Genomic DNA, 26,331 nt, shown 5'->3' with positions numbered 1-26,331 from the left:
TAAATAGATTTAAAATAGGAAATGCCTGTAATTGTTGCTTCTCTGGGTGTAGTGAGTGGGACTTTCCAGTTTTCCAACTTTTTCCCACATGCTGGTGACTCCTCTGCCAGGTTGGCTTTCATCTCCTGGCTGCAGCAGGGCCCTTCCCCAGGCCATGCCACCTGGAATGCAAAACTTCATCCCACCTTCTGCCACCCTGATTTCTTCCAGGTCACGACAGCTTTGCTCATAAATCAGGGAGGAATTTTCTCAGTGCTTTCACCTGTGAGCCCGGCGTGGTTGGGCTGAGCTCATTAGCACCAAGCTGGGAGTTGGCAGCTCTGATTTATGAAGCAAAGCAATGCTGACAGAGAATGAGGGGAACATTTTGTCTGTCACAACTGGCACCTGCAGCATCCCAATGTGCAGGTGAGCTGGGAACATGTGTCCCTCCCCTTTGGAAGGGGCAACTGCCAATGTCAGCCCTTGGGGTGTGCTCAAGAATTCTGCTGCTGTCAGTTTGTGCTGTTAAATTGACAGGAAACGGTTTGGATGTGTTTATTGCAGCTCCAAGGTGGCTTTGCTCATCCCAGGACTTCAGTGTGGCCGGGATTTGGCTGTGCTCCTCCCCAGAGAGTTAAAAAAGCCATCACACATTTGTCACTAAAATCAATAGTGGTGTCAGCAGCGCTGTGCTGGCATTGCTGGTGCTGTCATGTCCAAGCAGCATCTCCCGGGTGGAGGCAAAGCCCTTTCCTGGCAGTGGGAGGGAAGGTGGGACTCCCCCCAAGGATGGTGCAGCAGCACCACGGGATGCTGCTCCTTAGAGCTGCTGCTCCTCAGAGCTGTGGCTTTGCTCCTCCTCCTCTCCCTTCATGTTCTCCTGGAGAAGAGAGGGGTTCTGTTCACCCCCTCTTGTGGAGCACCTTGCCCTGAACCACTGCTTGTTCCCACGCCAGGAATGTTTCCCAGCTCCTGGTGTCCCCCACAGGCCCTGCTGATAGGTGGGGATCCTCTTCCCCAGCATGTGCTGCCTGCAGAGTCTCTGCTGCTGGTCAGGGTTTGTGCAGAGGAAAAGCTTCCCCAGCCAGCAGCTCCATGTCCTGCAAAGCATCCTTCTCTGCTCCCATCGTGTTGGCTTTCTATTCCACATCCACAGGCATCTCCCAGCTTCATCCCTCCAGAATCATTTCCCCATCCACTTTTCCCTAGTTTCATAACCTCTTGCTGCTCAGCCCAGGAATTTCATAGAGTGGTTGAGTTGGAAGGGACCTTGAAGATCATCCAGTTCCACACCCCTGCCTTGGGCAGGGACACCTTCCACCTTCCAAGCTCTGTTTTCTCCCAACTCCTTCTTCTGGCCTTGCTGAATTAAATAGTTGGATGCTGTTGCAACATATTTACCAACACATTTCTTTTTTTTTTTTTTCCTTCTCCACTCTCTTCACCACTATTTTGTGTTTGGTAAAGACATTAAATTGCTCCAGAAGTGAGCAGTGCTTTTGTGGAGGGATTCCAGGCTGATGCAGATCAGATCTGAGGGATTGTCCCTGCTGTGGGAGTTGTTTTGGGGTGCAAGGAAGGGGACACCTGTGCTGTAGAGTACAAATGCACTGGGACAGGACAGAGCTGAGCCACGAGCTGGCAGCTGGCAGAGCTCTCCTGGACGTGTCCCTCCCTTTTCCCTCTCATCCCTCTGCTCAGACCTGCTCCAGCCTCCCAGGACCAGATTTCCCCCCAAGCCCTGCCTGTGTCAGAGGCTGGAGCCAGCTCCCAGCTCCCCCATAACGTTGGCTGTCCTGTGCCAGGTCACCCCATGCAGGATCAGGAGATCATCACCACGAGCTGCCATCTGCCATGCTGGGGGCAGGCACCTCTCCTGTCTTTGGATGCTGCTGGAGCAAAGGCCAGGCTCAGGGAGGGGTTTCACACCAGCAGCTCTTTGGGGATGATCATGATCTGGATGTCCAGGGCTGCCCTGCAGCTGTGGAAGGAGGAGCTGTGCCCTGGTCTAGGCACTTCCAGGGATTTGCTCCTCACTCTCAATTTTCCAGCTCCAGCATAACAATATAATAATTTTCCAATAAACAGCCTCATCTCCCTAAAGCATCATATCTGCAGGGAGGTGACACTTGGCACAGTGTCCTTGGCCAGTGACCTCTCTGTGGTGCCTGAGCCTGCTGTGGGGCCTTATCCCTGGGGCTGGACCCGTGTTTTCTGCTTCCACATCTATCCTTGGGCTTGGAAAAGAGGAAAAAGCCAAAGCTGAGCATCCCACCACTCCACAGGGTGGATTTGGGCAGGGGTGGCAGAGCAGGGATGTGGTCACCTGCAGCACAGGGCACAGTCCCCACTGCCCAGCACACCTGTGGGGTGGGAGGTGTTAGTGCTGGTCCCTTTTTGGGAGCTCCCAGGGAGTTCTGTGCTGTGGGGTGGGTGCTTGGCTGCACCCTCTGTGCACGGAGTATTTCCCTTCCTGGAGACTTGGACTCAGCAGGAGCCTGCATTTTCTTTAGAGTGCCTCAGAAACCAAACAAATGTTCTCTCAAAAGAAAACCCCAAGGCTCCAATGATGTTTCTTTTGTTCCCCAGGGGCCTGAGTCCAGCAAATGACAGCGGAGCCAAAAAGAAGAAAAAGAAACCCAAACGGAAGAAAGAGAAAGGAGGAGGAGACCAGCCTGACCAGGCTCAGGACCAGCCAGTGAAGGTGACCAGCCCCTTCCCGGAATCCTGCCCCCCCCCACAACAGCCAGTCCCATCCCAAACCTCCCCACTGTTCCTTAGGCCACAGACAGAGTTCCCAGCCCTGGTTTTAGGCACTTGGTTGCTCAGAAAACTTCAGGTTTAGAGTGACTGCCCAGCCTGGCTCTGTGTGTGAGAGTTCCTGTTGGTGCAGAAGGTGTTTGCAGAGCACTCCAGGGATAATGCAGTCCTTGGCTGGAGATCCCAGCCAGTTCAGGGTCAGACTAGCACCTCCAGGTTCCTCTCCCCAGACACCAGCTGCCTGTCACAGGCAGGAGCTGCCACCTGCCAGCTCCGAGTCCTGCCTGCAGCAGCACGGGGGTGACATCTGCTGGTGTTGATTTTTGCTGGATGATCACAAGAACAGCAGCTGAGGAGAGCAGGGTCTGTCTTATCCCTCTGGGCTTTGCCTGATCCTCTCCAGCAGCCAGTGATTCAGGGGGCAGCATGGGACACACAGGGTTTGACCCTCCTGGCCCTCTTGTCCCCTCTGGTCCCGTGGCAGAGGACACACTTCAGCAGAGGCTGTTTTCTGTCTGATGCCCAGTACCTGTCCAAACATTTTGAATATTTTGTCCATCTGACACAGTAGAGCTTTAAAGTGGGGCTTTGTGTTTTTCAAACTAAATTCCTCAGGGATCAGAGAGGAGCTGGGGTTTGGAATTCAGTGCAGAGCCATCCACCCTGAGAAAGAGGAGGATGAAAGTGTCTTTCATCTTGACTCAACCTCTCTGCCTTGCCCAGTCCCTGGTGTCCAGGGACTCCTCTGGAAGCTGCAGTTTGTGGATACAGGTCCAGCTTAGAGGGAGGAGGCTGAATAGTGAGAGAAAAGCCACTGAAAGAATCTCAAGTGCTGGGTGTGGGTTGATCCATCTGTCTCTGCAGGATGTCAAGTGGGGAGGTTTGCTCCTGGGGCTCACAGCACCCACTTAACTGAATCTTACAGCATTTTCAGAAAATTCTTCCATCCCCTTTGCCCTAGGAATGCCTAGAAACCAGGTCTAGGTGAGGTGGCTGGTGCTGGTTCATGCATCCTGTCAAGGACTTGAGGATGGGGAGGGAGGTTCCTGCCTGCTCTCCCTTTCCTGGCAGCATCCTGTGACAGGATCAGCTTCAGATTCCCCTACTGAGGAACCCACATACAGACCTGGTGGCTCAGCTTACTCATTTTGTCTTTCCACCTCCTTCTGTGCCCTCAGGTGAACTCTTTACCTGCTGAGAGGATCCAGGAGATTCAAAAAGCCATTGAGCTCTTCTCTGTAGGTCAGGGCCCTGCCAAAACCATGGAGGAAGCCAGCAAGAGAAGCTACCAGTTCTGGGACACACAGCCAGTGCCCAAGCTAGGTATGTGTAGCCCCTTGGTGACCTGTGGGCCCTGGGGGAGGCATTGATGACCTGTAGGCTTCTGAGGAAGCCTCAGAGAAGCCTGGGGATGCTAATCTGTGACCCTCAAGTGAGTCCCTGCCTGGCCTGGGCTTCAAAGGCAACAAAACCAATTCTCCATCGTTCAGCAACGTGAGCTAGGTGGATGGGGAGGGTCTGAAGAGCTGTGCAAGCACTTCAGGGTGCACAGAAGGACAAGGAACCCCTTCAGACATCTGACCTGATGCCTCCTGCATTTGTGCATCCCATAATCCCCATCCTTAGCCCTGGAGTTGGGTCTCCCCAGCCCTCTGTACCCAGGTTTTGTGTGTGGTGTTGCCACATCCTGAGCTGGACTCAGAGCTGTCCAGCTCTCCCCTTCTGGAGGCTGGAGCTTCCCAGCCAGGGATCCTTGGTGGGGAAGGTAAGTCAGGGTGAGGTGGGGCAGGGAGCAGCTCTGGGAGCAGGTCCAGTGCTGAGCTGCCACATCCTTGTTCTGCTGGGCTCACACTCCTCTCTGGCACAGGCAGACAGGGGGAGCACAAACATCAAAGCTGCTCCACTCCAAGCTGCCATGAGCATCTGAGGATGGGGAGCCCCATCTCTTGGTCCCCTCTTCCCTCTGTGGACATCCCAGTGGTGCTTCCCAGCTCTGGGCCTTGCTCCAGCCCTTCTCTTGCTCCTGGCAGCCTGTGGCAGTGATCTGCCCCTGACACCATGGCAGGAGCTCTCAGAGCAGATGTGCCAGGAGAGCTCTGTCTGGAAGGCACTCATTCCCAGGCCTATTGGGCTGCCTGGGATAACTTTACTTTAGTCTCTCCTCATCTGCATCCCCCAGAACTCAGGAGAACAAGAGAGTGAGTCCAAGCCCACAGTCTCTAGATTTATCCAAAACTTGTCATGGCATCAGATTTGCTGCTCTTCAGTATTTCCCTTCATGGGTTTGTGTCCCTTTTGCTGCAGATGCAGTGTGTGATTCTCATTCCATGTTGTCCACACCACTATGAGGCCTTTTTGGGTCTTATAAACTTTCCTGGGAGCAAGAATCTCAGCTTTAAGTTGGGAAAATCACAGTGAGATGGCAGGTGGTCATGTGAGACAGCAGAGTCTTGCATTTACCCTTTTTTCCAAGGATACTAGGCATGGAAACATAATTTCGGCTTGGGAAAACCCTGGGAAAGGGTGGAAGGTGTCTCCTGGGGAGTGGGAAGCACAAAGCAGCTCGTTCCTCCCTGGTGGCTGTGCCCTGTGTCCCAGTGCTCCTCGTGGTCCTGGCATGCTCTGGCACATGGCACTATGGGCATGGGGCTATTTAGGGCTGGATAACAGAAGTGCTGTGGGATTTTTGGGGCCAGATCTCAAAACAGTTCAGCACCTGCTCAAAACAGAGAGGGCAGCCAGGGGTGAGCATTTCTGGAAGCTGCCTGGGGTGGGTGTGATGGGAGAAGTTCTTGCTCCGGGCTTTCATCACCTCCCCATTGCTTGGAAACCTTTTCAATGCCTTTTTAAGGGAATTCGTAATTAGCACAACTCGCTTTTCTTGGCAGCACTGAAGTGATGCTGCTGGACTGACATCCCCGAGACAGCCAGAGCTCGAGCTGACATCTCCTGGCTGAATCAGGGTCTTTAGGAGTCAGTGGTTTTACAACAACAGTTGTGTTGTTCACTGCAGCTCTTCTTTAGGCACAGTGGGCAGGAAACCCTGACTCTTGCCAAGTGGCAGTGGCCAGAGCTGGCAGGAGATCACTGTCCCATGGAAGTGCTGGCCCAGGCTGGGACTGTGGGGATGGGGAAGGATCAGGCATCACGTGTGGAGCTGGAGGATGCAGCTGTGGCTGAGTCTGGTCACCCTATGGGCTCCACCCTTGCCCTGGAAATTTTGATTCCCTGCCCATTGTCACATCCCAAAATAGGTGGGTGAAAGGACAATCCCTGTCTGCCACTGCAGGGGTGGGAGACATGAGGTATGTTGGAGACCAGAGTGAGGTGTTGTGGAGGCTTGGCCTCACACAGCAGAGCATTTCTTCATGCTCCCTGCTCTGTCTTTCAGGAGAAGTGGTGAACACCCACGGCCCGGTGGAGCCGGACAAGGACAATATCCGCCAGGAGCCCTACACCCTGCCCCAGGGCTTCACCTGGGACGCCCTGGACCTGGGGGATAGAGGTGTGGTGAGTACAGGCAGCTCAGCACACTCCTGTTGGAGTGTCTTGGTTGGCAGTTCAGTGCTTGGGCTGTTGGAGGTGGTTTTGGGGGTGGAAACGTGTCCTTCAGCACAGCAGGTGACACTGTGGCTTTGTCACGCCTTGGGCTTGGATGGGCCTGACCTCACTGCAGTTCCTTTTACCCATCCCACACTGGGGTGCTTGGCCTGTTTTTTTTCAAGGGGATGTAAGGATGCCTGAAGTGAGGAGTATTCCTGTGGGAACCCCCTTTAGAGCATGACCCACGTCCCTGGGAGGTGGCACAGGGCTTCCCTGTCCTGCAGCTCCCCCTGCTCTGTGTGGCACTGGTCCTGGAGCAGGGGCACGTGCCAGGGGCAGGGGGGTGGCTGCTCATGGTGCTCTGGTGCTGTGGCCACACACTGAGTGCTCAGGGTCCTGGCTGGGGCAGCGGATGGCTGAGTAACCTCCTTAACCTACGTGCTCTGTGCTGCTGCAGCTGAAGGAGCTCTACACGCTGCTCAACGAGAACTACGTGGAGGACGATGACAACATGTTCCGGTTCGATTACTCGCCCGAGTTCCTGCTGTGGTGAGTGGCACCAGGAGTGCAGAGCAGGGCCTGTGGGATGCTGACGAGCCTGATCCCCGTGACAGGGCTGCAGCTGCCTTTGCTTATCCCATCTCTCTTCTTCCTGAGTTGTCTCTTCCCCATCTGTCACTGTGTGTGGTGTCCCAGGGACACGGTGAGAAGGGCTGTCACCCAGCCCTGCCTGCCTCTTGCTGCTTTGAGATAAGGGAGCTTAAAAGTGGACTTTTCTCCTCTTTGGTTTGATCCCTCAAGTGTTTGTGAAAATCCCAGTAGCTGAGGGGCTCCTCAGTACCCTGGAGCTGTGGGAAGAAGGCAGCTGCCAGTAGTTTACCCTTGGAGTCCTGTTGCAGCAGAGCTGCTGTTTCCTCAGGGTGTTTCTGAATCGAGGAACAGAGGTTTCCTCCTGTGTCCCTAGTGAGGACTGGCTGTGGGGTGCAGGAATTGTCCTGGATCCCAACAGTCCTTGTTACATCACTGTCGCTCTCTCATCTTCTTGCCGGCCAGCAGGACTTGGGGTGTCCCAGGGCAGGGTGGGAGGCAGGAGCAGGTACACCAGGGACCTTGGGTGGGAGGTGACTGCTGAGGTGTGTCCCCTCCCCAGGGCACTGCGTCCTCCAGGCTGGCTGCCCCAGTGGCACTGTGGGGTCCGAGTGGTCTCCAGCAAGAAGCTGGTGGGATTTATCAGCGCGATTCCAGCCACCATCCACATCTATGACACGTGAGTGCACTTCTCATCCTGCCCCTTGCTGACACCTGGGGCTTTGGGAGTGCTCAGGAAGTCTGTCTCCATTGTCTTCCCCAGCACACAGCCAGACCTGCACCCTTCAGCTTTGGAGATGTTTTGCTGCTTGGAGGGGAGGGTGGGGATAGTTAAGGGTTGGCAGGGACATCCTGTAGTTAACCACTGTGGAGTCTGTTTTCCTCAACGAGGTGGCTTAACTTACAGAAGTTATGGGCTTACAGAAATCATCAAGGGCTAGATGGAGATGCAGAAGCATAGAACATCCTGAGCTCCAAGAGATCTCCAAGGATCATCCAGTCCAGATCCTAGCCCTGCACAGGACAACCCTGTGCCTGAGAACATTGTCCGAACTCTCCTGGAGCTCTGGCAGCCCTGGGGCTGTGACCATTCCCTGGGCAGGAGATTTCCCTGGGCAGTGCCCTCTACCCTCTGGGGCAAGAACCTTTCCCTAATATGCAACCTGACCCTCCCCTGACACAGATTCAGATTTTTCTTGGGAATCCCTGGGTAACAGCTTAAGGGGAGGGCTGTCCAAAACCAGCCCCTGCCCCTTCCCTGAGGCGTTGACTCCCCATTCCCTTGAAGGGGTTTGGAGGTAGATTGCCCAGGGCGTTGGTCTGATCGGCCTGACTCATGCTCTGCATTGTTTCTTCCCCAAGAGAGAAAAAGATGGTGGAGATAAATTTCCTGTGTGTCCACAAAAAGCTGCGCTCCAAGCGGGTGGCTCCGGTTCTGATCCGTGAGATCACGCGGAGGGTGCATCTAGAGGGGATCTTCCAGGCTGTTTACACTGCGGGAGTGGTGCTGCCAAAGCCTGTGGGGACTTGCAGGTGAGTGTCTGGCTCTCCAAGATTTCTGCCTGCAGACCTTCCCTTCCCATGGTCCCCTCTGTGGCCAGTAGTGTGTCCAGTGTGGGGTTCCCCAGGAGAGGGGAGAGTGATCCCAGTCCAGGTTTCTCCTCCCACGCTGTTCTTCCAGGATTAAGTGCAGTAGCTTTGCTAAAGCTGCTCATGTAACACAGGAGAGGAGGCTTTTGCAGCACAAGCATTCAGAACCGTGTTTCTCTCTGTGGGGAGCTGCTGGCCTGATGTTCTCACTTGTCCCTGCAGCCACCCCGCTGCCCCAGAGCGAGTCTCCCACTGCCAGTGTGTTTCTGCAGGTACTGGCACCGCTCCCTGAACCCTCGGAAGCTCATCGAGGTCAAGTTTTCCCACCTGAGCAGGAACATGACTATGCAACGGACCACGAAGCTGTACCGGCTGCCCGAGGTGGGTGCCAGCCAGGGGCAGAGCTCAGGGCTCCTCGCTGGAAAAGGGGAGAGACACAGACGAGGTCGAGGTCAAGTCCTCTGCCTAGAGACCCAGGGTTTGATCCGTGTAGTAAATGACTCTGTCAAGCAGTTGTGCTTTATTTAATCTTTATGTATTTTTGCCTGGCTACCTGCATTTTAAGGGCAAATTCTTGCAGTCAGAGGACCCTGTGAGCTTTTGTTTGCTGGTGAGTCATAGCCTGTCGTCCTGGTAAAACGAGCAGGCAGATGTGACAGGCTTCATCTGTCCAAACACAGCCTCGGTGTGACCTTGAATTGAGTTAGTCCCTCATTCTTCAGTCACACTGATCAGTTCTGGCACTGCAGTTGTCCTGCTGAGGAAGTTCCCCAGCTGGAGATGGAAGAGAAAGAAGCAAACTGCATTAAAATTGCCACCACCTTCCCCGACCTTGTTGGCTCCTTTGCTGCTCCTTTGGGGTGGAAAATCCTGCTTTTGTGCTGGGCATCTCCCAGCTCCTGCCACCCACAGCCACACAAACAGCAGTTGCTGGGCTGGAGCTACTGGTTTTTGCACAGAAACTCAGCCTCAGAGCAGATCTGGGCTTGCTGAGCCATCCCAGCCCTGAATTAGTAATTGAGGCCAACTGGGAATAACATCTTGTGGAGCCTGGGACATGTCTCCCAGCTTGTGCCTGCTGTGAGTGGGAACAGGAACCTGGAGGGAAGCAGAGTTGGTGTTGTTAGTGGGTAGGAGCACTTCCAGTGGGACCTGACCTGGCACTTGGAGGTTTGGGACACGCTGTGCTCTCTGTGATCTTTGCCGTCGGTGACACAGCCGATCACATCCATCCTTTGCTGGGCACGCAGGGCTGGGGGACTGAAAATGGGCTGATCTAAGCAAAGAGTGTCTCTGTGCTGCTCGTTGGAGAGCCCTTGGGTGATGAAAACCTCTGTGCAAGCAATGAAACAGCTTGTCCCACTTTCTGCAGACTCCCAAGACTCCCGGCCTGCGGCCCATGGAGCACAAGGACATCCCTGCTGTGCACAAGCTCTTGACTGAGTACCTGAAGCAGTTCCACCTGACACCCGTGATGAGCAGAGAGGAGGTGGAGCACTGGTTCGTACCTCAGGAGAACATCATCGACACCTTCGTGGTGGAGGTGAGGGGCAGGAGCAGGATGGGAGGGCTGTTTTCCTGGGCCTTTGCCTCTGCTGGAGCTGTGGGAGTGGTCAGAGGGAGGAGCTCCATGCCCCTCCAGGATGGGAATGTGCTGGAGGATGGTGCCTTCATCCTGCACCCTGAGTCTCCCCGCAGCCATCCCTGCAACTGGGAGAGCCCCTCTAAGGCTCTGGCCAGGCTTTGTCCCAGCCTGGCCTGTGGTGATGTCGCTTCTGCCTTCCAGAGTGCCCCGGGAGAGGTGACAGACTTCCTGAGCTTTTACACCCTGCCCTCCACCATCATGAACCACCCGACCCACAAGAGCCTGAAAGCTGCTTATTCCTTCTACAACGTCCACACCAAGACGCCTCTCATCGACCTCATGAGCGACGCGCTCATCCTCGCCAAGTCGGTGAGTGCTGGACAAAGCCCTTTTCTGACCCAGAGATGGGGCAACTGAGAGGTGTTTTAAAAGCTTTTACTCCATTTTCTGTCTCATGTGAAAGGTGAGATGTTATAATTCATGCCATCACAATCAGAAGCCAACTATTCCCTAATTACAATACACGATGAGTGTTCCTTGTCTATCAGCTTTTGCCACCCCATGCTGTAAATGCCTTAAAGCCAATCATCTGAAATTACCCCTTGTGAGTTCTACTATGGGAGCCTTCTGTCAGGCTTTGAGAATTGTCTACAAATCCATTTCCCACAGGTGAGGGATGCAGGGATGGGCTGGCACTGTGGGACACTGGGCAGCTCACAGGAACTCACCAGGAAACTCACTGGGCAGCTCACTGCAGGCTGGCAACCCTTGGGTTTGTTGGAAGGACTTGTTCCCAGGAGCTATAGAACTCCAAATCTGAAAGGATCTGCCACCCAGGAGAGGGATACTGGGGTATCTTGAACCTTCCAGCTTGTGGTGGCTCCTCATGTCCTACAGCAAACAGTCCTGTAGTAGTTGGATTGAGGATGAGGACACCAAGGCTGAGCTCTTGCCTTTTTCTGGGATTCAAAGCCAGGCAGGAAAGGGGGCCAGGCTGCTCACAGGTGGGAGGAACTCCCCAGCACAAAAGCAGGAACTGACGGCTTCATATCTCCCTGTGCAGAAAGGATTTGACGTCTTCAATGCACTGGATCTCATGGAAAACAAAACCTTCCTGGAGAAGCTGAAGTTTGGGATTGGGGATGGGAACCTGCAGTATTACCTATACAATTGGAAGTGTCCCAGCATGGCACCAGAGAAGGTCAGTGGTGTGAGGAGGGGCCTTGTCCCCACAGCCCTGGGGACAGGGGTGTGCTGTCACCCACACGTCAGCACTCCAGCCCAGCTGGTGTCCTTGCAGCGTCACTCACGGTGATGGGTGAATCCCTCTGCCATCTCCCGTGCCTGCAGAGCGTGTCCCTGGGGAAAACCCCTCCACACTCGTCTTCCAAAGATAATTTTATTCCTGGACTACTGCAGGTTCACACCAACTTCTTCCCTCTAAGGGAGGTGGCGGAGCACAGAGGAGACAGCAGAGGGCTGCAGGGTGACAGACGTGACACCGGGGGTTGTGACAGTCACCTGTGATCCCACATGGGACCCGGGTGTCACTGCACAGCCCTGGGTGTCTGTCCTGGTGGGGTAGAAGGAGCAGCCACCCCTCTGCAGAGAGCAGATAGGCTGGAGCAGGACCTGTGACAAAGGAGCTCTGCCACCACATGTAGGGGGCTGAGCCATGGAGTCCCAGGATGTCATTTGTCCCCAGGGCCAGCAGCCTGTTGCCCCCTGGCTGTGCTGCAGCCCCATCTGCCTGCCTGGGCCATTCTGAGGCAGCACCTGGTTGCTGCTGTCCCTCCACACCAGAGCTGTGATTCAGCACCTGTCCAGTCCACAGCCACCTTGCAGAGGAGGGTGCTTGAGAGCCAGAATCTGCCCAGCTACATCACAGCTAATTAATGCCCTAACAGCTAATTAATGCCTTGACGGCAGTCACAGGGCTTTGGTTCCCTGGTGTGAAGCCAGGTCTTTCTCTGGGCACAAGCCCTGTGCCCTACCAGCCTCACTTGCCTGCTGAACCTCCTAGGAAGCCCCAGGAGGTTCCCAGGAGGTGTCAGCAATTCCTTCTTTTGCTAGGAGAGCTGGGGGAGGGGAGAGCCTGATGCTGGGAATGTTTCCTGTGGAGGGGCTGCCTCTGGGTCCACTGGGTCAGAGTACATGACAGGCCACCAGCACATCCTGGAGGGTGCCCAGCAGTGCCAGCTCCCTGCGGAGAAACATGTCCAGGGACCAGGCTCTTGGGAAGCAGCTTCTCCCATGTCACAGAATCATGAAATTGTTTGGGTTGGAAGGGACCTTAAGAGTACCTTGCTCTACCCCTGCCATGGCAGGGACATCTTCCACTGTCCCAGCTGCTCCAAGCCCCATCCAACGTGGCCTTGGGCACTGCCAGGGATCCAGGGGCACCACAGCTGCTCTGGGCACCCTGTGCTAGAGCCCCAGCCTCACAAGGAGGAATTTCTTCCCAATCTCCCATCTATCCCTGCCCTCTAGCAGCAGGAAGCAGGAATTCCCCCTTGTCCTGTCACTCCAGGCCCTTGTCCAAAGTCCCTCTTGGTGGCCCTTTTGGCACTGGAAGGGGCTCCCTGCAGCCATCTCCAGGCTAAACAACCCCACCTTGTAGCAGAGGTGTTCCATCCCTCTCTACTCATCATGAGCTGGGAAACATCCTTGGCTCATGAATCAAGGCTGTCTCATAACCTGGTGGGGCTTGTCACACCCCAGACATTGGTCACCTCCCCAGATCAGAGCTGGGCAGGGCCCGTGTGCCCGTTCAGCCCCAAACCCAGGGCTTGCTGTTCCCAAATACCCCAAAACCAGTGGGGAGACCGACACAGAGAGCACGAGCCCTCCCAGCTGCATCCTGACAAGGCTGCAGCGGAGCAGAGGCCAGCTGCTGACCCCAATTTCCATTGCTCCCAGGTTGGATTGGTGCTGCAGTAAGGGAGCCCCTGCCAGCAGAGCGTGGAGGAGCCGGGTCTGTGGAGGTGCTGCCCTCATCCTTTCTGCCAAAGCCAGACCCACACCGGGAGAGGGGCACCGGAGCCACCCCCGCTGCTGTCAGCACCTCCTCGTTTGATTTAACTGCATCCTCCTAAAGACATGGTCGAGGGAATGTAACTGCTGACACTAGATCATGATTGGCATATAATGGATTTAACGGGTGAATAATAAAAGTATATATTATATATATTTTAAATCTTTCCTGTTCCCAACTGCCATGAGTTACATTCGGCTGCTGAAGGTCGCCACTGGGCTGCTGGACTGGGACTTCTCTCCGTGGGGACAACTGAGGTTGATGCTGTGGCAACGTGGTGGCTGCTGGCCAAACCCTCCTGCCCGCCCCGAGGGCGCTTCAGGCTCTCCCCTGCTCGGCTCTTTGCCCCCTCCGTTAAACACGGTCCCTCCCCGCGGGCTCGGAGCACGTCAGGATTCCTTTCCAAGGGCTATTTGTGCAAGTGATGCCTTGTCCCACCTCCTGCCCAGCCACGGAGACTCCAGCCCTTCCTGCTGGACGCTGAACTGAGGGCAGCAGTGCCCGAAGATCCGGGGGTTCCGCTCTGGAGCGAGCCAGGCTCACCCCGCTCTGCTCGGGCTCCTGGGGCTGCCTCCCCTCAGCCTCCCCCGTGGGGCTGCGGGCACCGGGGGATGCTCCGCTGCCACTGCCACCCCTCCAGCCTCTCTGCTCAGCTGCTTTTCTCTGGAAGCATGGAAATCTGGATACTCCATCGGCATCGCCCCGGGGGCCTCGGCCTCCCCGGTGCCTGCAGCGCCAGCCCCCAGTGTCGCCTCGTGTGGGATCCGAGAGAAAGGAAACGTTTTCATGGAAAACCAACATCCCATCGAGGAGTGCCCGGACAGCCTCCTGCCACGTCCTGAACCCAGAGCTCCGAGATGCTCCTGCCCGCCCAGCCAAAGGTTTCCAAAGCTGCACACCAAGGCCAAGACCCCGTCTATGCACCCTCACGCCTCCCTGTCCTCGCGTGTCCCTGTCACACCCCGTGGCAGCACGGACGCTGAGAGCCTGTGCCCGCCCCAGCCTGGACCTGTGGGGCCTCAGTGGGGACCAGGAGCCCATCACATCCCCCCTGCCCGGGGTCCTGTGTCACCTATGCAAGTACCTCTGTGTCCCCTCCTGTGTCTCTGTTGTCCTGAGCTAGGGGAGGCTGGGTGTGGGTGGGGGACACCCCTTGGGACCCTCCCCCTTGTCCCCATGGCAGGTTTGAGGGCTGCTCCAATGAATCCCCCCAGCTTCCATGGATGCCTGGCAGCTCCCCCTGGCACTGCTGATTTGGGGGTGGGCTCAGCCCTGATCCACCCACGACGGGCCCCAGAGGGTGACAGGGACACTGGGACAGGCTCTGTTAAAATAAAACCTTTATTTGACTGGCTTGATCGCGGGGTGTAAATCTGTGACTGTCACTGGTGCCAGAGCAGAGGTTGGCCATGTGTCCCCACCTGAGCACAATGGAGTGTGTGGTGGCAGGGTCCCCTCAGGAACTCCAGCGTGATGATGGCACCATCATTGCATCCCAAGAGAGGGGCTGGGATCAAGCGTGGCCAAGACTGATGAGATTTGGTGGTTGCTGTCACCCATGTCACCCCTGTGGGGCTGTGCTGGGCTGTCATTGGCCCAGTCAACCCATCCTGATTGTCACAACATCTCTGTCCCCTCGAGGAGAGGAGTGGGGCACCAGCAGACTGGGTGGCACTGGGTAGCAGGGAGGGGAGCCCCCACCGCCCCTCTGGGTGCTCCCAGCCCTGCTGTCACCACAGAAGGCGAGCGCTGTCCTCGGGCTGTCCCCACGCAGGGTGCCCACCCGCGGAGGAGCCTGCTGTCCCCCACATGGAGATGCAGCGTCCCCCCATGGGCACCTCGGGCCCCGGTTGTCCCTCCTGCGACCCTCACAGGCTCTTGGACCGAACGTGCACGAAGAGCGTGGCGGGGGACAGGGACGCCCCGTCCCTGGAGAGCAGGTGGATGTGGCGGTACCCTGGGGACACACGGGGCTCAGCGGGTGGCAGGGGCTGTCCCCGTCCCCGGAGGGCAGCGGGGCGGCGCCCGCACCCACCTTGGCGCATGCTGGGCAGGGGCAGCGTGAACTGCCCCACGAAGTCGTTGCAGGAGGTGCTGTCGTAGTCCTCCACCACGAAGCGCACCAGGGCCAGCTCGGGCGCCCGCACCTGGAACCGCAGCGTCTCCTCCCAGCGCGGGTTGAAACCTGCGGCACCGGGTGGGGCTGGCTGGGGCCACCGCGGCCACCGGGGCCACCCCGCGCCCCCCAGGGACCCGCGGGACCCCCGGCACTGCCCCTGCCCCGGCTGAGCTGCTGTGCTGCACTGGGGGGTGCTGGGGCCACAGTGGGGTGTACTGGGGAAATGGGGGTCATACTGGGGGCCTGGGGGTCATGCTGGAACCATGATGGGGTGTACTGGGGAAAAGGGGGTCATACTGGGGCTGTGGTGGAGTGTACTGGGGGAATGGGGGTCATAGTGGGGGACTGGGGGCCATACTGGGGGAATAGGGGTCATACTGGAGCCATGATGGGGTATACTGGGGAAATGGGGGTCATACTGGGGGATGGGAGTCATACTGGGGGGCTGGGGATCATACTGGGGCTGTGGTGGAGTGTACTGGGGGAATTGGGGCCATACTGGGGGGCTGGGGGTCATGCTGGGACCGTGATGGGGTATACTGGGAAAAAGGGGGTCATACTGGGGCTGTGGTGGAGTGTACTGGGGGACTGGGGGTCATACTGAGGGACTGGGGGTCATGCTGGGGCCATGATGGGGTGTACTGGGGAAAAGGGGTTCTGCTGTGGCTGCAGTGGGGTGTAGTGGGGGAACAGATGCCATACTGGGGGAATAGGGGTCATACTGGAGCCATGATGGGGTATACTGGGGAAAAAGGGGCCATACTGGTACTGGACTGGGCTATAGTGGGAGAATGGGGGTTGTACAGTGGCTGTGATGGAGTACACTGGAGGGATGGGATCATACTGGGACTCTGATGGGATGTACTGGGGGAATAGAGGTTATACTGGAACTGGGCTGGACCATACTGGGAGAATGGGGGTAACACTGGGCTGTGGTGGGGTATACTGGGGGAATGGGGGTACCACTGGGGGAATGGGGATCATACTGGGCTTGGGCTGGGTGTACTGGAGACCATAAGGGAGCAGCACTGGGAGAACTGGAACATGATGGACTCTGCCACTGGTGAGGGTCTGACTGTGCTGGGGAGGGGACACTGTGGTGTGTGGAGGGGACTGGGGTGTCCTGGGCGCTGGGGTGTCCTGGGTGCTGGGGTGTCCTGGGCGCTGGGGTGTCCTGGGTATTGGGGTGTCCTGGGTGCTGGGGTGTCCTGGGCGCTGGGGTGTCCTGGGTGCTGGGGTGTCCTGGGCGCTGGGGTGTCCTGGGTGCTGGTTCACTGGCAGTGAGTGCTGGGCTGTGGGTATCCCAGGCGCTGTCCCTCACGGGCATTAGGGTGCCCCTGGCATCAAGGTGTCCCTGGATCAGGGTGCCCTGGGGTGTTCCTGGGGACCAGGTGTCCTGAGGGACCCTGGGTGTCCTGAAGCACCCCTGGAGATCGGGTTCCCTGGGGTGTCTGCAGGGATCAGGGTGCTCCAAGGGACCCTGGGGACCCAGCTGTCCTTGGGCATTCCTGGGATTTGGGCAGTGATAGGGCTGTGAGAGGTAATAGGTAATGGGATGTGCCTGGGGGTCGGGGTGCCCTGCAGTGTCCCCATAGTGCCCAGGGGTGTCCCCGGGGGTGCCAGGTGCCAGCACTCACCGTTGTTGAGCTTGTGGTGGGTTTGTTGCTTGGCGCAGTCGGCCGGGATCCCGTGGATCTCCACGCGCACGAAGGGGTCCACGATGGAGCTGCCCTTGTCCCTGTTGAGCTTGGGCAGCTGCTGTGCTGTGATCACCTGTGGCACAGGCACCACCAGGGGCCCGGCAGATGTGGGTGTGGGGAAAGGACCGGTGGCCCCAGCAGGAGGGACGTGGGTGGCACTGGCTGGGGCTGGGGACACGGTGAAAGCAGGGAGGTGGCTGATGCCACTCTGGCTGACACCAGCTGGACTTGGGGACAGGGTTGGTGTCACCCAGAAGTGGCACAGTGAGGAGTGTGGGTGGGATGAGGAGGAGGGAGGTGGCTGGTGCCATCCAGGGGAAGGGACACAGGTGGCACATGGCTGGGGACAAGGTGGTGTCCCCAGAAGGGAGCAGATGGCACCCAGCCGGGAGTGGGGATGGGGTGAAGAGGAGGGAGGTGGTTGGTACCACACAGGAGAAGGAACATGAGGGACATGTGGCTGGGTCCTCAGGAGAAGGGACGTGGGTGGCACTTGGCTGGGACTGAGGATGGAGTGGGGAGGAGGGAGGTGGCTGCTGCCATCTCAGAGAAGGGACATGGCTGACACCAGCTGTATTTGGTGACAGTGTTGGTGTCACCCGGCAAAAGATGCAGGTGGCACCTGGCCAGGCATTGGAATGCCACGGGTGTGACCCAGGAGGGAGGTGGGTGGCACCAGCCAGGCCTGGGGACAGCTCGGGGGTGTCCTCACCCTGATGTGCAGAGCCAGGCGCCGGGACCCCTCGCCGGGGGGGCTGCGCAGGCAGAGGGGCTTCAGGACGTAGCCGCAGCGGCCGTTGGGCAGGAAGCGCCCGGCGTTCAGGTCCATCTCGTAGCCCGGCGTCTGGAAGTTGAGGGCCACTGCGGGGCCGGCGGGACGGGCTGTCAGGGGGGTGACGGCTCCAGGGGTGGCTGCCAGGTCGGGGGGGCCCGGGGGTCTCACCCAGCTGGCAGCCAGCGTTCCACATCTCCTGGGGGTTGTAGTTGGCGGAGTTCATCTTGAGCCCCAGCGGGTACACGCGGCTGAGCTGGCGGGCGTTGTACCGGACCAGCGCCGGGCCTGTGGGGGGACACGGCTCAGCTGCACCCCCGAGCGCTGCTGGGGGCCCAGCAGGGTGGCATGGGACCTTGAACCCAGACCCTGGGGTTCAGACCCCAAACCTGGACCTGGACCTTGGACCCCTGACCCCGACCTCTGACCCCTGATCCTGATCTCGACCCCACACTTTGACTTTAGACCCTTGACCCCAGATCTTCACCATGGAACCCAGACCCTGACCCCAGATCTTGACCCTGATCCCTGGACCTCAGACTCCAAACCAAGACCCCCAAGCCTATGCCCTGACCCAGATCCCAATCCTTCACTCCAGACACTGACTCTGGCCCCACACACTGAGCCTGGACCCCAGACCCTGAACACTGACTCAGATCTTAACCTCAGGCCCTGACCTAAATTCTGACCCTGACCCCCAGCCCTTACCCAGATCTCAGTTCTTGGACTCTGGCCCAGACCTTATTCCCAGCCCCAGGCCCTGGACCCAGATGCCACATCCTAAATCCTGATCCCAGACCCTGGTCCTGCTTGTGTGACCCCAACCCCGGCCTCTGGCCCCAGGCAGGTCCTGCCACCAGCCCCCAGTGTCACCCATCCAGGGCAGCCCGGGTGAGGCCAGCGTGAACCTGGCCACTCCTGGGGCCCCCTAGAGACAGAGCCCATCACTCAGCCCATCCTGCATCCCGGTGACTCAGAAGTACGGAGCCACCCCGTCCCCATCCCTGTCCCTGTCTGGTGGCCCTCACCTGCCTCCTTGATGAGCTTCCGTGCCTTCCTCTCGCTGAAGGAGGACACCTGGCAGGGCTGGGGGTGGCGCAGGGCCTGGGCCAGCCCGGGGAAGGGGACAGCCTGGCAGTACACCACCAGTGCCGACAGCTCTGGGGACACCTGCGACGCGTCCTTGGCCTGCGGGAGCCACCGTGGCATCAGGGACAGCCTGGCCCTGGTGGCCACCTGCCAGTCCGGGGGTCTGCAGACCCCCACCCACTAGTGCAGAGTGCTGAGACCCCCAAGGCCATGGAGACCCTGATGCCCTGGAGACCCCAGGGTGGTGCAGAACCTGAGGCAATGGAATGATGGACCAGGGGCTGATGGGGAGCCCAAGCAGGTTGAGAACTGGAAGTCATGGAGACCCCCAGGGGATGGACAGCCCGAGATGTACAGACCCCAAGATGAGGGAGACCCCAAAGTGCTGGAGAACCTGAGGTGATGGGCACCCCGAGATGATGGAATACTTGAGGGGACAGAGACCCCAAAGTGATGCCGACCGCAACAGGTCACTCTGGATGTGATGAAAGCCCAACACGATGGAGAACTCGAGGTGCCAAGAAATCAAAGTATTGGAAACCCCAGACACAGGCCACCCAGCCCAACAGGAAGAGGGAGGCACAGCTGAGGGGTCCCCAAGCTCTGTCCCCTCTTCCAGGCAGTGACAGCCCCTCACTGCTCCCACAGCCCCCCCAGCTCCAGCCCATCACCCACCTGCAGAGGTTTGATCTCCTGCAGCGACTGCAGCGACTGAAAGAGGCGAGAGCAGGGCTGCAGAGGCCGTGGCAGAGCTGGCAGTGCTCAGGTGGGACAGTGCCAGGATGCCATGGGCCCCTGGCACCACCAGGATGCTCTGATCCATCAGGACCACAGGGATGCCATGGTCCTCCAAAACCACATCCCTGGGGAAGTCTCTTACCCGCCGGGGGCTTCTCTCCTTCACCTTCTCCTCCTCTTCTTCCTCCTCCTCCTCTTCCTCCTCCTCGGGGTCCAGAAGGAAGGGGACAGCCTGTGACTCCTGCCACAGCTCTGGCAGCTTCTTGCCCTTCACCAGGATCTTTTCCTTCAGCTGCTACAGAAGGCAGGTTCGAGCTCAGGGTTTGGAGGGGACCTGGGGACGCTGCGGTGGGCACACGGGTGGCCTTACCTCTGGTGAGGGGAGGTGGTGGGGGTCCTGCCCCTGCAGGGGCTGTGTCAGCAGCCTGTCCCCCAGGATGGCCCTCATGTGCCGGGCCATGGTGGCCTGCTGCTCCAGCCCGCAGTGGTTCTCCAGGGACAGGATGACGGGGTAGGGGGATTTCTGGGCAAGGGGACGGGCAGCCCTCAGCACCTGGCACCCCACACCGGCACCGGGCACCCCGGGGCTGCCAGCCGCTCTCACCTCGAAGGCGGAGTCGCGGATGCTCTCGATGACATCGCGGAAGAGGATTTTGGAGGTGAGCGTGTGGCCGTGGTACACCACGGGCTCCCCGTCCGAGCCCTCCCAGCAGTCCAGCTCCACGCAGCGGCACCCTGCCCTCAGCGCCCTGCCACCACAGGGCACCAGCTCAGTACCTGCCACCCTGGGGCCACGGGACCCTCTGGGGCTCCGCGGCACCGGGGACACGCACCTGGCATAGGCCTCGGTGCTGCTGGCGCCGCCGATCTGGTTGCGGGTCAGGTAGGTGTTGTGGGAGGAGGAGATGAAGTAGTGGCTCAGGGGCTGGCTCATGTCCTGGTGCACCTCGGTGTGCTCCTGGTTGAGGATGTCACCGGCGGCCGAGAGCAGGTACATCATGAAGCCGTCCAGCATCATCAGGTCCTGCCGCTTGGCTGCGGGACGCGGTGGCAGAGAGGTGTCACTGGGGTGGCATGGTGCCAGCAGGGTGGCACCCTGAGAACTTCCCCCACTTGGAGGTCCCAGCAGCACCATGCTCACCCCTGACCTGGCGCTGTGGGACCCAGGGGATGTGTAAGTTCCCTCGAGTGTCCCATCTCCACCCTGATGTCACTCATCCTGCTGGTGCCACATTCACTCTGGATGTGGCATGGTGACACCCATGAAGTGTGGAGGTTCCCTGTCCCCACCCTGATGCCCTCTGTCCTCCCAGTGCCATGTCCCCCCAGACCTGGCACTGTGGCACTCAGGGGAGTCCCTTTTTTCTCCCATCTCCCATCTGATGTCCTCCATCCTCCTAGTGCCACATCTGCCTTAGGGGTACTACTGTGACATGGAGGTCCTTCATCCCCACCACGATGTTCCCCGTCCTAGCGCTGTGCTCAGCCTGGACCTGCCATGGTGGGACCTGAGGAAGACAGAAGTCCCTCGGCAGTGTCACATTCATAGCAGAGCTGGCATCACACCACCCATGAGACGTGGAAGTCCACCTGCTGCCCATCCCCACCTTCACATCCCTGTCACATCCACCAGGTGCCAGCCAGGCCATGTTTGGGTGGCAAACACTGGGAATGGGCATGAGTGAAACGTACACTTTAAGGAATTTAGAGATTTTAAAGGAGCTAAGATTTTAGTTAGAAATAAGCCTTACTAGAGTTAATTAAAATAATAATAAATAAGTAGGCCTTGATGAAGTTAGGAGTTAGTAGTAAACTAATAATTGATTGCTTGTCAGCACAATGTTGAGTTAGCTGGGTTTATAATGAAGAATACACAAACTGACAAATTGCTTTTAGGAACATAAGACAGTTGTGGGCCTCCTCTGTTCTGAAACCAATTGAAGACAAGGAATGGGAGTTCTACCAAGAGTTCATTTGTCACATTTGCATTGAAAAGGTAGAAAGGTCAGAACGAGGAAGACTTCATTGACTTCCTCATTTTGGGACCCCTCCCCATGAAAGGGACACCGACCCATTTCAAGGGGCACTCTACGCATGCTGAATGGCTTTTGGAGTGATTAGCATGTGAAGTGGGGAATGAGATGTACCAAAATGATGAATATGTATTTCTATTATGAGTATTCAATACTTCTATGGATAAAAGGGCTCTGTAATCACCTGGAAGCTGTGGTGTGGATTTGGGAGCGATCCCACACACAATAAACACACACTTTCTAACTTTAAACTGCTAGAGAGTTTTTGTCCATCACAGTTGGATATCAGTACTAGATCAATATCCATATTTTTTTAATAAATCATCAGGACACTGATAGAAGCCTTGGAGGGCCCCATTTTGGTTTGATGGGGATGATGCCACCATCAGAGCCCCATCCCTACGTCCACGCGCTCCCGTGCCCACCCCACGATGTCACACCCTCAGCCTACCCTTCTCGTTGAGCTCGTAGGTGCGGATGATGGCGCGGGCCTGGCGCAGGCTGCACTCCTCGCCCTGATCCCTCAGGAAGTCCTGCAGCTCCTCGGCCGACAGCACCCGGTCCTCGCCCGAGTACCGCCCGAACAGCTCCTCCAGCTCGGGCCGCCGCAGCAGCCGCCGGCAGAACTCCTCCAGCTCCCGGCCCTCCAGCCGCTCGTTGCCCGAGCGGTCGCACTCCTGCGGGGACAGCCCGGCCTCGGCGACTGTCCCCTCCCTGCCTGCTCTGCCCGTCCCTGGAGCTGGCAGTGTGCGTGGGATCAGCCTGGGGGGCTCAGCCGCTGTCCCCTCTGCTCCCCCAGCCAGAACCCTCTGACCCCCCTGCTCTGGGATGGAGCAGAGCAGAGCTCCGTGCCTCAGTTTCCCTAGGTGGAAAGGGATGCCCAGAGGAACAGCTGTCCCACCTTGGGGACACACGGAACAGCGGCTGGGACAGCTCAGCCCACCTCAGCCCTCTCCACCATGTGCTCCTGGTGGGACCCAGCCTCTGGTGGCTTTGGTGTGAGGAGCCTGGCAGTTCTCTGTGCTGGGGAGGGCAGAGAAGGAGCCGGCAGCGGGCACGGCCAGCCGTGCAGCACAGGATGGGTACCTTGAAGAGCTTGGAGGCGTAGACATCGTCCATGTCGATGTTGAGCATCCTCAGCATGCTCTTCACCTCCCGGAAGGACATCTTGTTGTCCTTGTTCCTGTCTGCTCGCTGCAGGACCCCGTGGATCCAGCTACAGCGGGGTAAGGAAACCTCCTGGCATCACCTGCAGCTGTCCCCACCCTGTCCCCAAGCCCCCAGAGCCCTCAAAGGATACTGGTCGAGCTTCTCCATCTGGCTCATGGCCTGCAGCCGCGCCATCAGCTTGGTGAGCCCCTGCACCCAGTGCCGGGCGTCCTCCTCGGCGCGGGCGGCCAGGTCCAGGTTCTTGCGGCGGCCCTTGAGGGCCAGGCTGAAGCAGTGGCGCTCGGGGAAGGCGGCTCCGTGCTTGCGCAGCCCCTCCGACTGCCGGCCCTGGCGCAGCCCCTCGATGTGCGCCACCGAGACTGCGGGACACGCCGGGTGGGGGACCGTGGACGGGCTGCCTCGGCGGGGCACCCACCCGCCAGCATCCTGCGAGGCGCCCCGGCTGCCCACGGGCGCCCCAGGGCCGGGCTCAGCCGCTAATCCCCGGCCAGACGGGAGCCGCGGCCGCCGGCCCTGCGGGGACGCTGCCAGGGGATGGAGCCGCCATCCCTGAGCGGTGCCAGCTCCAGGCACCCATCCCAGATGAGGGGGGAAAGAGCCGGGTGACGCCGGGGAGGGGGACAGAGTCTGGCCGGGATGGAGACGGGACCTTGTGCTGACCCTGATGGGATGGGGAGGGGTGGGGGGGCTCTCACAGCTCCGCACGGGGTGTACTGGGAGGCACTGGGAAAGGCTGGAAGGCTCTGGGAGCCACGGCGTGAAGGGGGCTGGAGTTCAGGTATTGGGTGGGGGTCCTTGTTCTGGACTGGATTCACAGTTCAGGTGAGGGCTTGGGATGCAGGATTGGGTCTGGGTGCTGGGTGGGGATCAGGGTCCAGTCACAGGTGGGGATCCAGCAGGGATCTGGGTCCCAGGGGGCATCTGGAGCACAATCCAAACCCTACCATCTGGGTAGGGTCAGAATTGTGGAATTCCATGTCCCAGGATTGGGTCTGGCTCTCGCTGGGGGATCTGGGTCCTGGGTTGGGGTCTGGAACTCAGGTGGGGTCTGGGGTCTGAGTGGGGATCCAGGTCTTGGGTGGGGGTCTGGGAACTGGGCTGTGGTCAGGATCCAGGTGGGCTTCTGGATGCTGGGAATGGATCTGGGTCCTGGGTGGGGGTCCAGATCCTGGGATAGGGTCTGGATTCCAGGTGGGGGTCCTGGGTTGGGGTCTGGGTCCCTGGTGGGGGCCCAGGGGTGGGTCTGGGGCACCGCCCAGCTCCTGCCCTCCCTGCAGCTTGTGGCAGTGCAGCTGTGTCTCGGTGTCCCCGAGCCCCACGGGCAGCGCAGCACTCACAGCTCTGGGGGGAGCGGGCGCGCCGGAAGCGTCCCTCGAAGCAGACGGTGACCCCGTCCTCCTGCAGGCGGAACAGCCGCGCCCTGGAGCCCCCCCGGGCCTTCACCTTCCACAGCAGGGACCCCTGCAGCATCCGCTGCACATCCTCATCCTCCGTCAGCCCTGCGGGGACAGCCCTGGGCTACCGGGGGCACTGGGGGCTCCAAGGGTGTACTGGGGGGGGCACGGGCTGGGGGGGATCCGTGCACATCTGGGTGCACATCTGTATCTGACGGATGGCACGGGACAAATGGGACAGGACAGATGGGATGGGATGGGATGGGATGGGATGGGATGGGATGGGATGGGATGGGATGGGATGGGATGGGATGGGATGGGATGGGATGGGACGGGATGGGACAGGACGGGATGGGACAGGAATGGGTTGGAATGGGACAGGAATGGGTTGGAATGGGACAGGACAGGCAGGAGAGGACAGACAGGACAAGCCATTGCCCTGGCCCCCTTTGGAGCACAGTGTAGATGTTCAGGGGATCAGGGCACAGCATTGACACAGCCCAGCTGCTAAATCCCAGCAAAGCTGCCCAGATCCTGCATGGAGAGTGCCAGGACGGTGCCAGCAGCAGAGCTCAGGCTGCAACAATGACAGGCTGGACTCGGGGGACTCGCGGGCCCACGCCTCAGCCAGGATTTTTCCATCTGTTCACGGAGTGGTTATTTCCTCCCTTTAATGTTTTGGCAGCCATTCCTAAGATCTCCAGTGGCCACATCCTGCTCTGCATGGAGATTCCACTCCTGGCCTGGGAAAGGGTGGCTGGGGGCTCTGGGGACATCCTGAGCCACTGTGGCCTCGGGGGTGAAGCCACCAGCACCTCCTGCATGGTCTCATCCTGCCCAGGGTGCAGGCATGGGGACATGGCTGCACGAGCATGGGGCTGCAGGGATGTAGGAACACGTGGATATAGGTCCATGGGCACAGGGATGGGCACATGGAATGTCAGATCTGTGGTGTGTGGTACACAGACACAAGGATGTGGATGCATGGATATAGAGCTGCAGGGATGCATGGATCTGCTGATGCAAGGACAGAGGAACACACGGATATTCAGGTAGGTGCATGCACAGGTGTGTGGATGCATGGATGCATGGATGCATGGATGCATGGATGCACGGATGAGGCACATATGGGTGCATGGACACAGCTGCTTGGTCACACAGAGCCACAGGGGCACGTGGACACGGGGATGCACTGCCAGATGGATGCAGGGATGCATGGATCCACAGGTGCATGGATGCACTGCTGCCAGGACACGCAGACATGGGGCACGTGGGTGCACAAGCACTGGGATGCATGGGCAGTCAGACACATGGACATGCGTGGACACGGGTGGGTGCTCCCAGACACAGCCAAGGGGAGGCGTGGACATGCAGGAGCCGGGGGGTAGGGACAGATGGACACATGGATGTGTGGATGTCGAGGTGCAGGGACAGACGGGTGCAAGGACACACAGCCACAGGGACACACGGACACGCGGAGCTGCAGCAGCTCCAGGCACACGGCCCCGTGTCCAGAGCTGGGGGCACAAGGGCAGCCGTGCCCTTCCTGCCGCTCCCACTCCGGACCAGCCGCTCCCAGGGACCCACCCTGACCTTGCCGGGCACCCACTGCCCCTGCCTGGACTGCTGAGCCCCGTGTGCCCACTGTGCCATGGGCAGCACCCCTGCTGGGGAAACTGAGGCAGGGTGTTGGGCGGGCTCCCAGGGAATGGGACGTGAGCTTGGGGACAGTAAAAGCCCTGAGCAAGGGAGCTCCTGTCACCTGTGATGTGGCCAAACCCCGACCCCGCTGTCCCCCATCGGCTGGGGCACGCACGGCTATTTTGGGGTGGCCCCGGGGACCCCTCCCGTCCCGGGGGAGCCCTCCCTGCTGGGGGGACCCCTCCACCTCGGGGACCCTCCCGAGCAGGGGGACCCTGCCGTCCCTGGGGACCCACCCCAGCCCTGGGGGCCCTCACCCTGCCCTGGGGACCATTCCCGTCACAAGGGTCCCCCCCCGCCCCGGGGACCCCCCGGGCACGGAGATCGCTCCGGGCCCCTCTGGCCCGGCCGGACGGAGTTTCTGCCCGGTTCCCCCGGGACTCACCCATTTTCTTCAGGGCTCTCCCGGGCCGGCGGGAGCCCCCGGCGCCTTCAGCCGGGGCGCGGAGCTGCTCGGCGGCGGGACGCGCCCTCCTGCCGCAGATCATGACGGGGACCCCGGCACCGCCGGTGCTCCCGGTGCTCCCGGTGCT

General features: G+C 59.1%; 2 protein-coding genes across 2 annotated transcripts in view; one reads left to right on the top strand and one right to left on the bottom strand.

The window, feature by feature from the left end:
- Positions 1-14,436, top strand: part of NMT1 (N-myristoyltransferase 1) — a 17,929-nt gene extending 3,493 nt beyond the window's left edge. The window contains exons 2-12 of the mRNA XM_021539894.3: positions 2,572-2,686; positions 3,921-4,065; positions 6,134-6,252; positions 6,743-6,834; positions 7,436-7,552; positions 8,236-8,406; positions 8,736-8,844; positions 9,836-10,006; positions 10,250-10,417; positions 11,112-11,249; positions 12,968-14,436. Coding sequence (XP_021395569.1) covers positions 2,572-2,686; positions 3,921-4,065; positions 6,134-6,252; positions 6,743-6,834; positions 7,436-7,552; positions 8,236-8,406; positions 8,736-8,844; positions 9,836-10,006; positions 10,250-10,417; positions 11,112-11,249; positions 12,968-12,988 — 1,366 coding nt within the window. The 3' untranslated portion in view covers positions 12,989-14,436. The remainder of the gene's footprint in view (positions 1-2,571; positions 2,687-3,920; positions 4,066-6,133; positions 6,253-6,742; positions 6,835-7,435; positions 7,553-8,235; positions 8,407-8,735; positions 8,845-9,835; positions 10,007-10,249; positions 10,418-11,111; positions 11,250-12,967) is intronic.
- Positions 14,406-26,331, bottom strand: PLCD3 (phospholipase C delta 3). Its single transcript, XM_077788266.1, has 16 exons — positions 26,184-26,331; positions 24,041-24,202; positions 22,834-23,062; positions 22,620-22,749; positions 21,985-22,210; positions 20,334-20,535; positions 20,105-20,249; positions 19,871-20,023; positions 19,643-19,795; positions 19,438-19,473; positions 18,702-18,861; positions 17,845-17,961; positions 17,614-17,762; positions 16,839-16,974; positions 15,118-15,267; positions 14,406-15,039 (listed from the first exon to the last, which is right to left on the bottom strand). The coding sequence occupies exons 1-16, from the start codon at positions 26,284-26,286 to the stop codon at positions 14,951-14,953; spliced, it is 2,340 nt and encodes a 779-aa protein (XP_077644392.1). The 5' UTR covers positions 26,287-26,331; the 3' UTR covers positions 14,406-14,950.

The sequence above is a fragment of the Lonchura striata genome, chromosome 25, assembly GCF_046129695.1.
Source record: "Lonchura striata isolate bLonStr1 chromosome 25, bLonStr1.mat, whole genome shotgun sequence".
NCBI lineage: Eukaryota > Metazoa > Chordata > Aves > Passeriformes > Estrildidae > Lonchura > Lonchura striata.
The sequence above is the reverse complement of the archived record's forward strand: the minus strand, read 5'-3'. Positions and strand labels throughout refer to the sequence as shown.

What these genes read in the sequence shown, in the direction of transcription:
- PLCD3 (XM_077788266.1), bottom strand. Translation starts at nt 26,286, where the DNA reads ATGATCTGCGGCAGGAGGGCGCGTCCCGCCGCCGAGCAGCTCCGCGCC. An exon ending in ACCACCTCCCCTCACCAGAG is followed by an intron (nt 19,796 to 19,870) that starts GTAAGGCCACCC and finishes TGCCTTCTGTAG; the next exon opens with CAGCTGAAGGAAAAGATCCT. An exon ending in GCCTGGCTCTGCACATCAGG is followed by an intron (nt 16,975 to 17,613) that starts GTGAGGACACCC and finishes CCTGTGCCACAG; the next exon opens with GTGATCACAGCACAGCAGCT.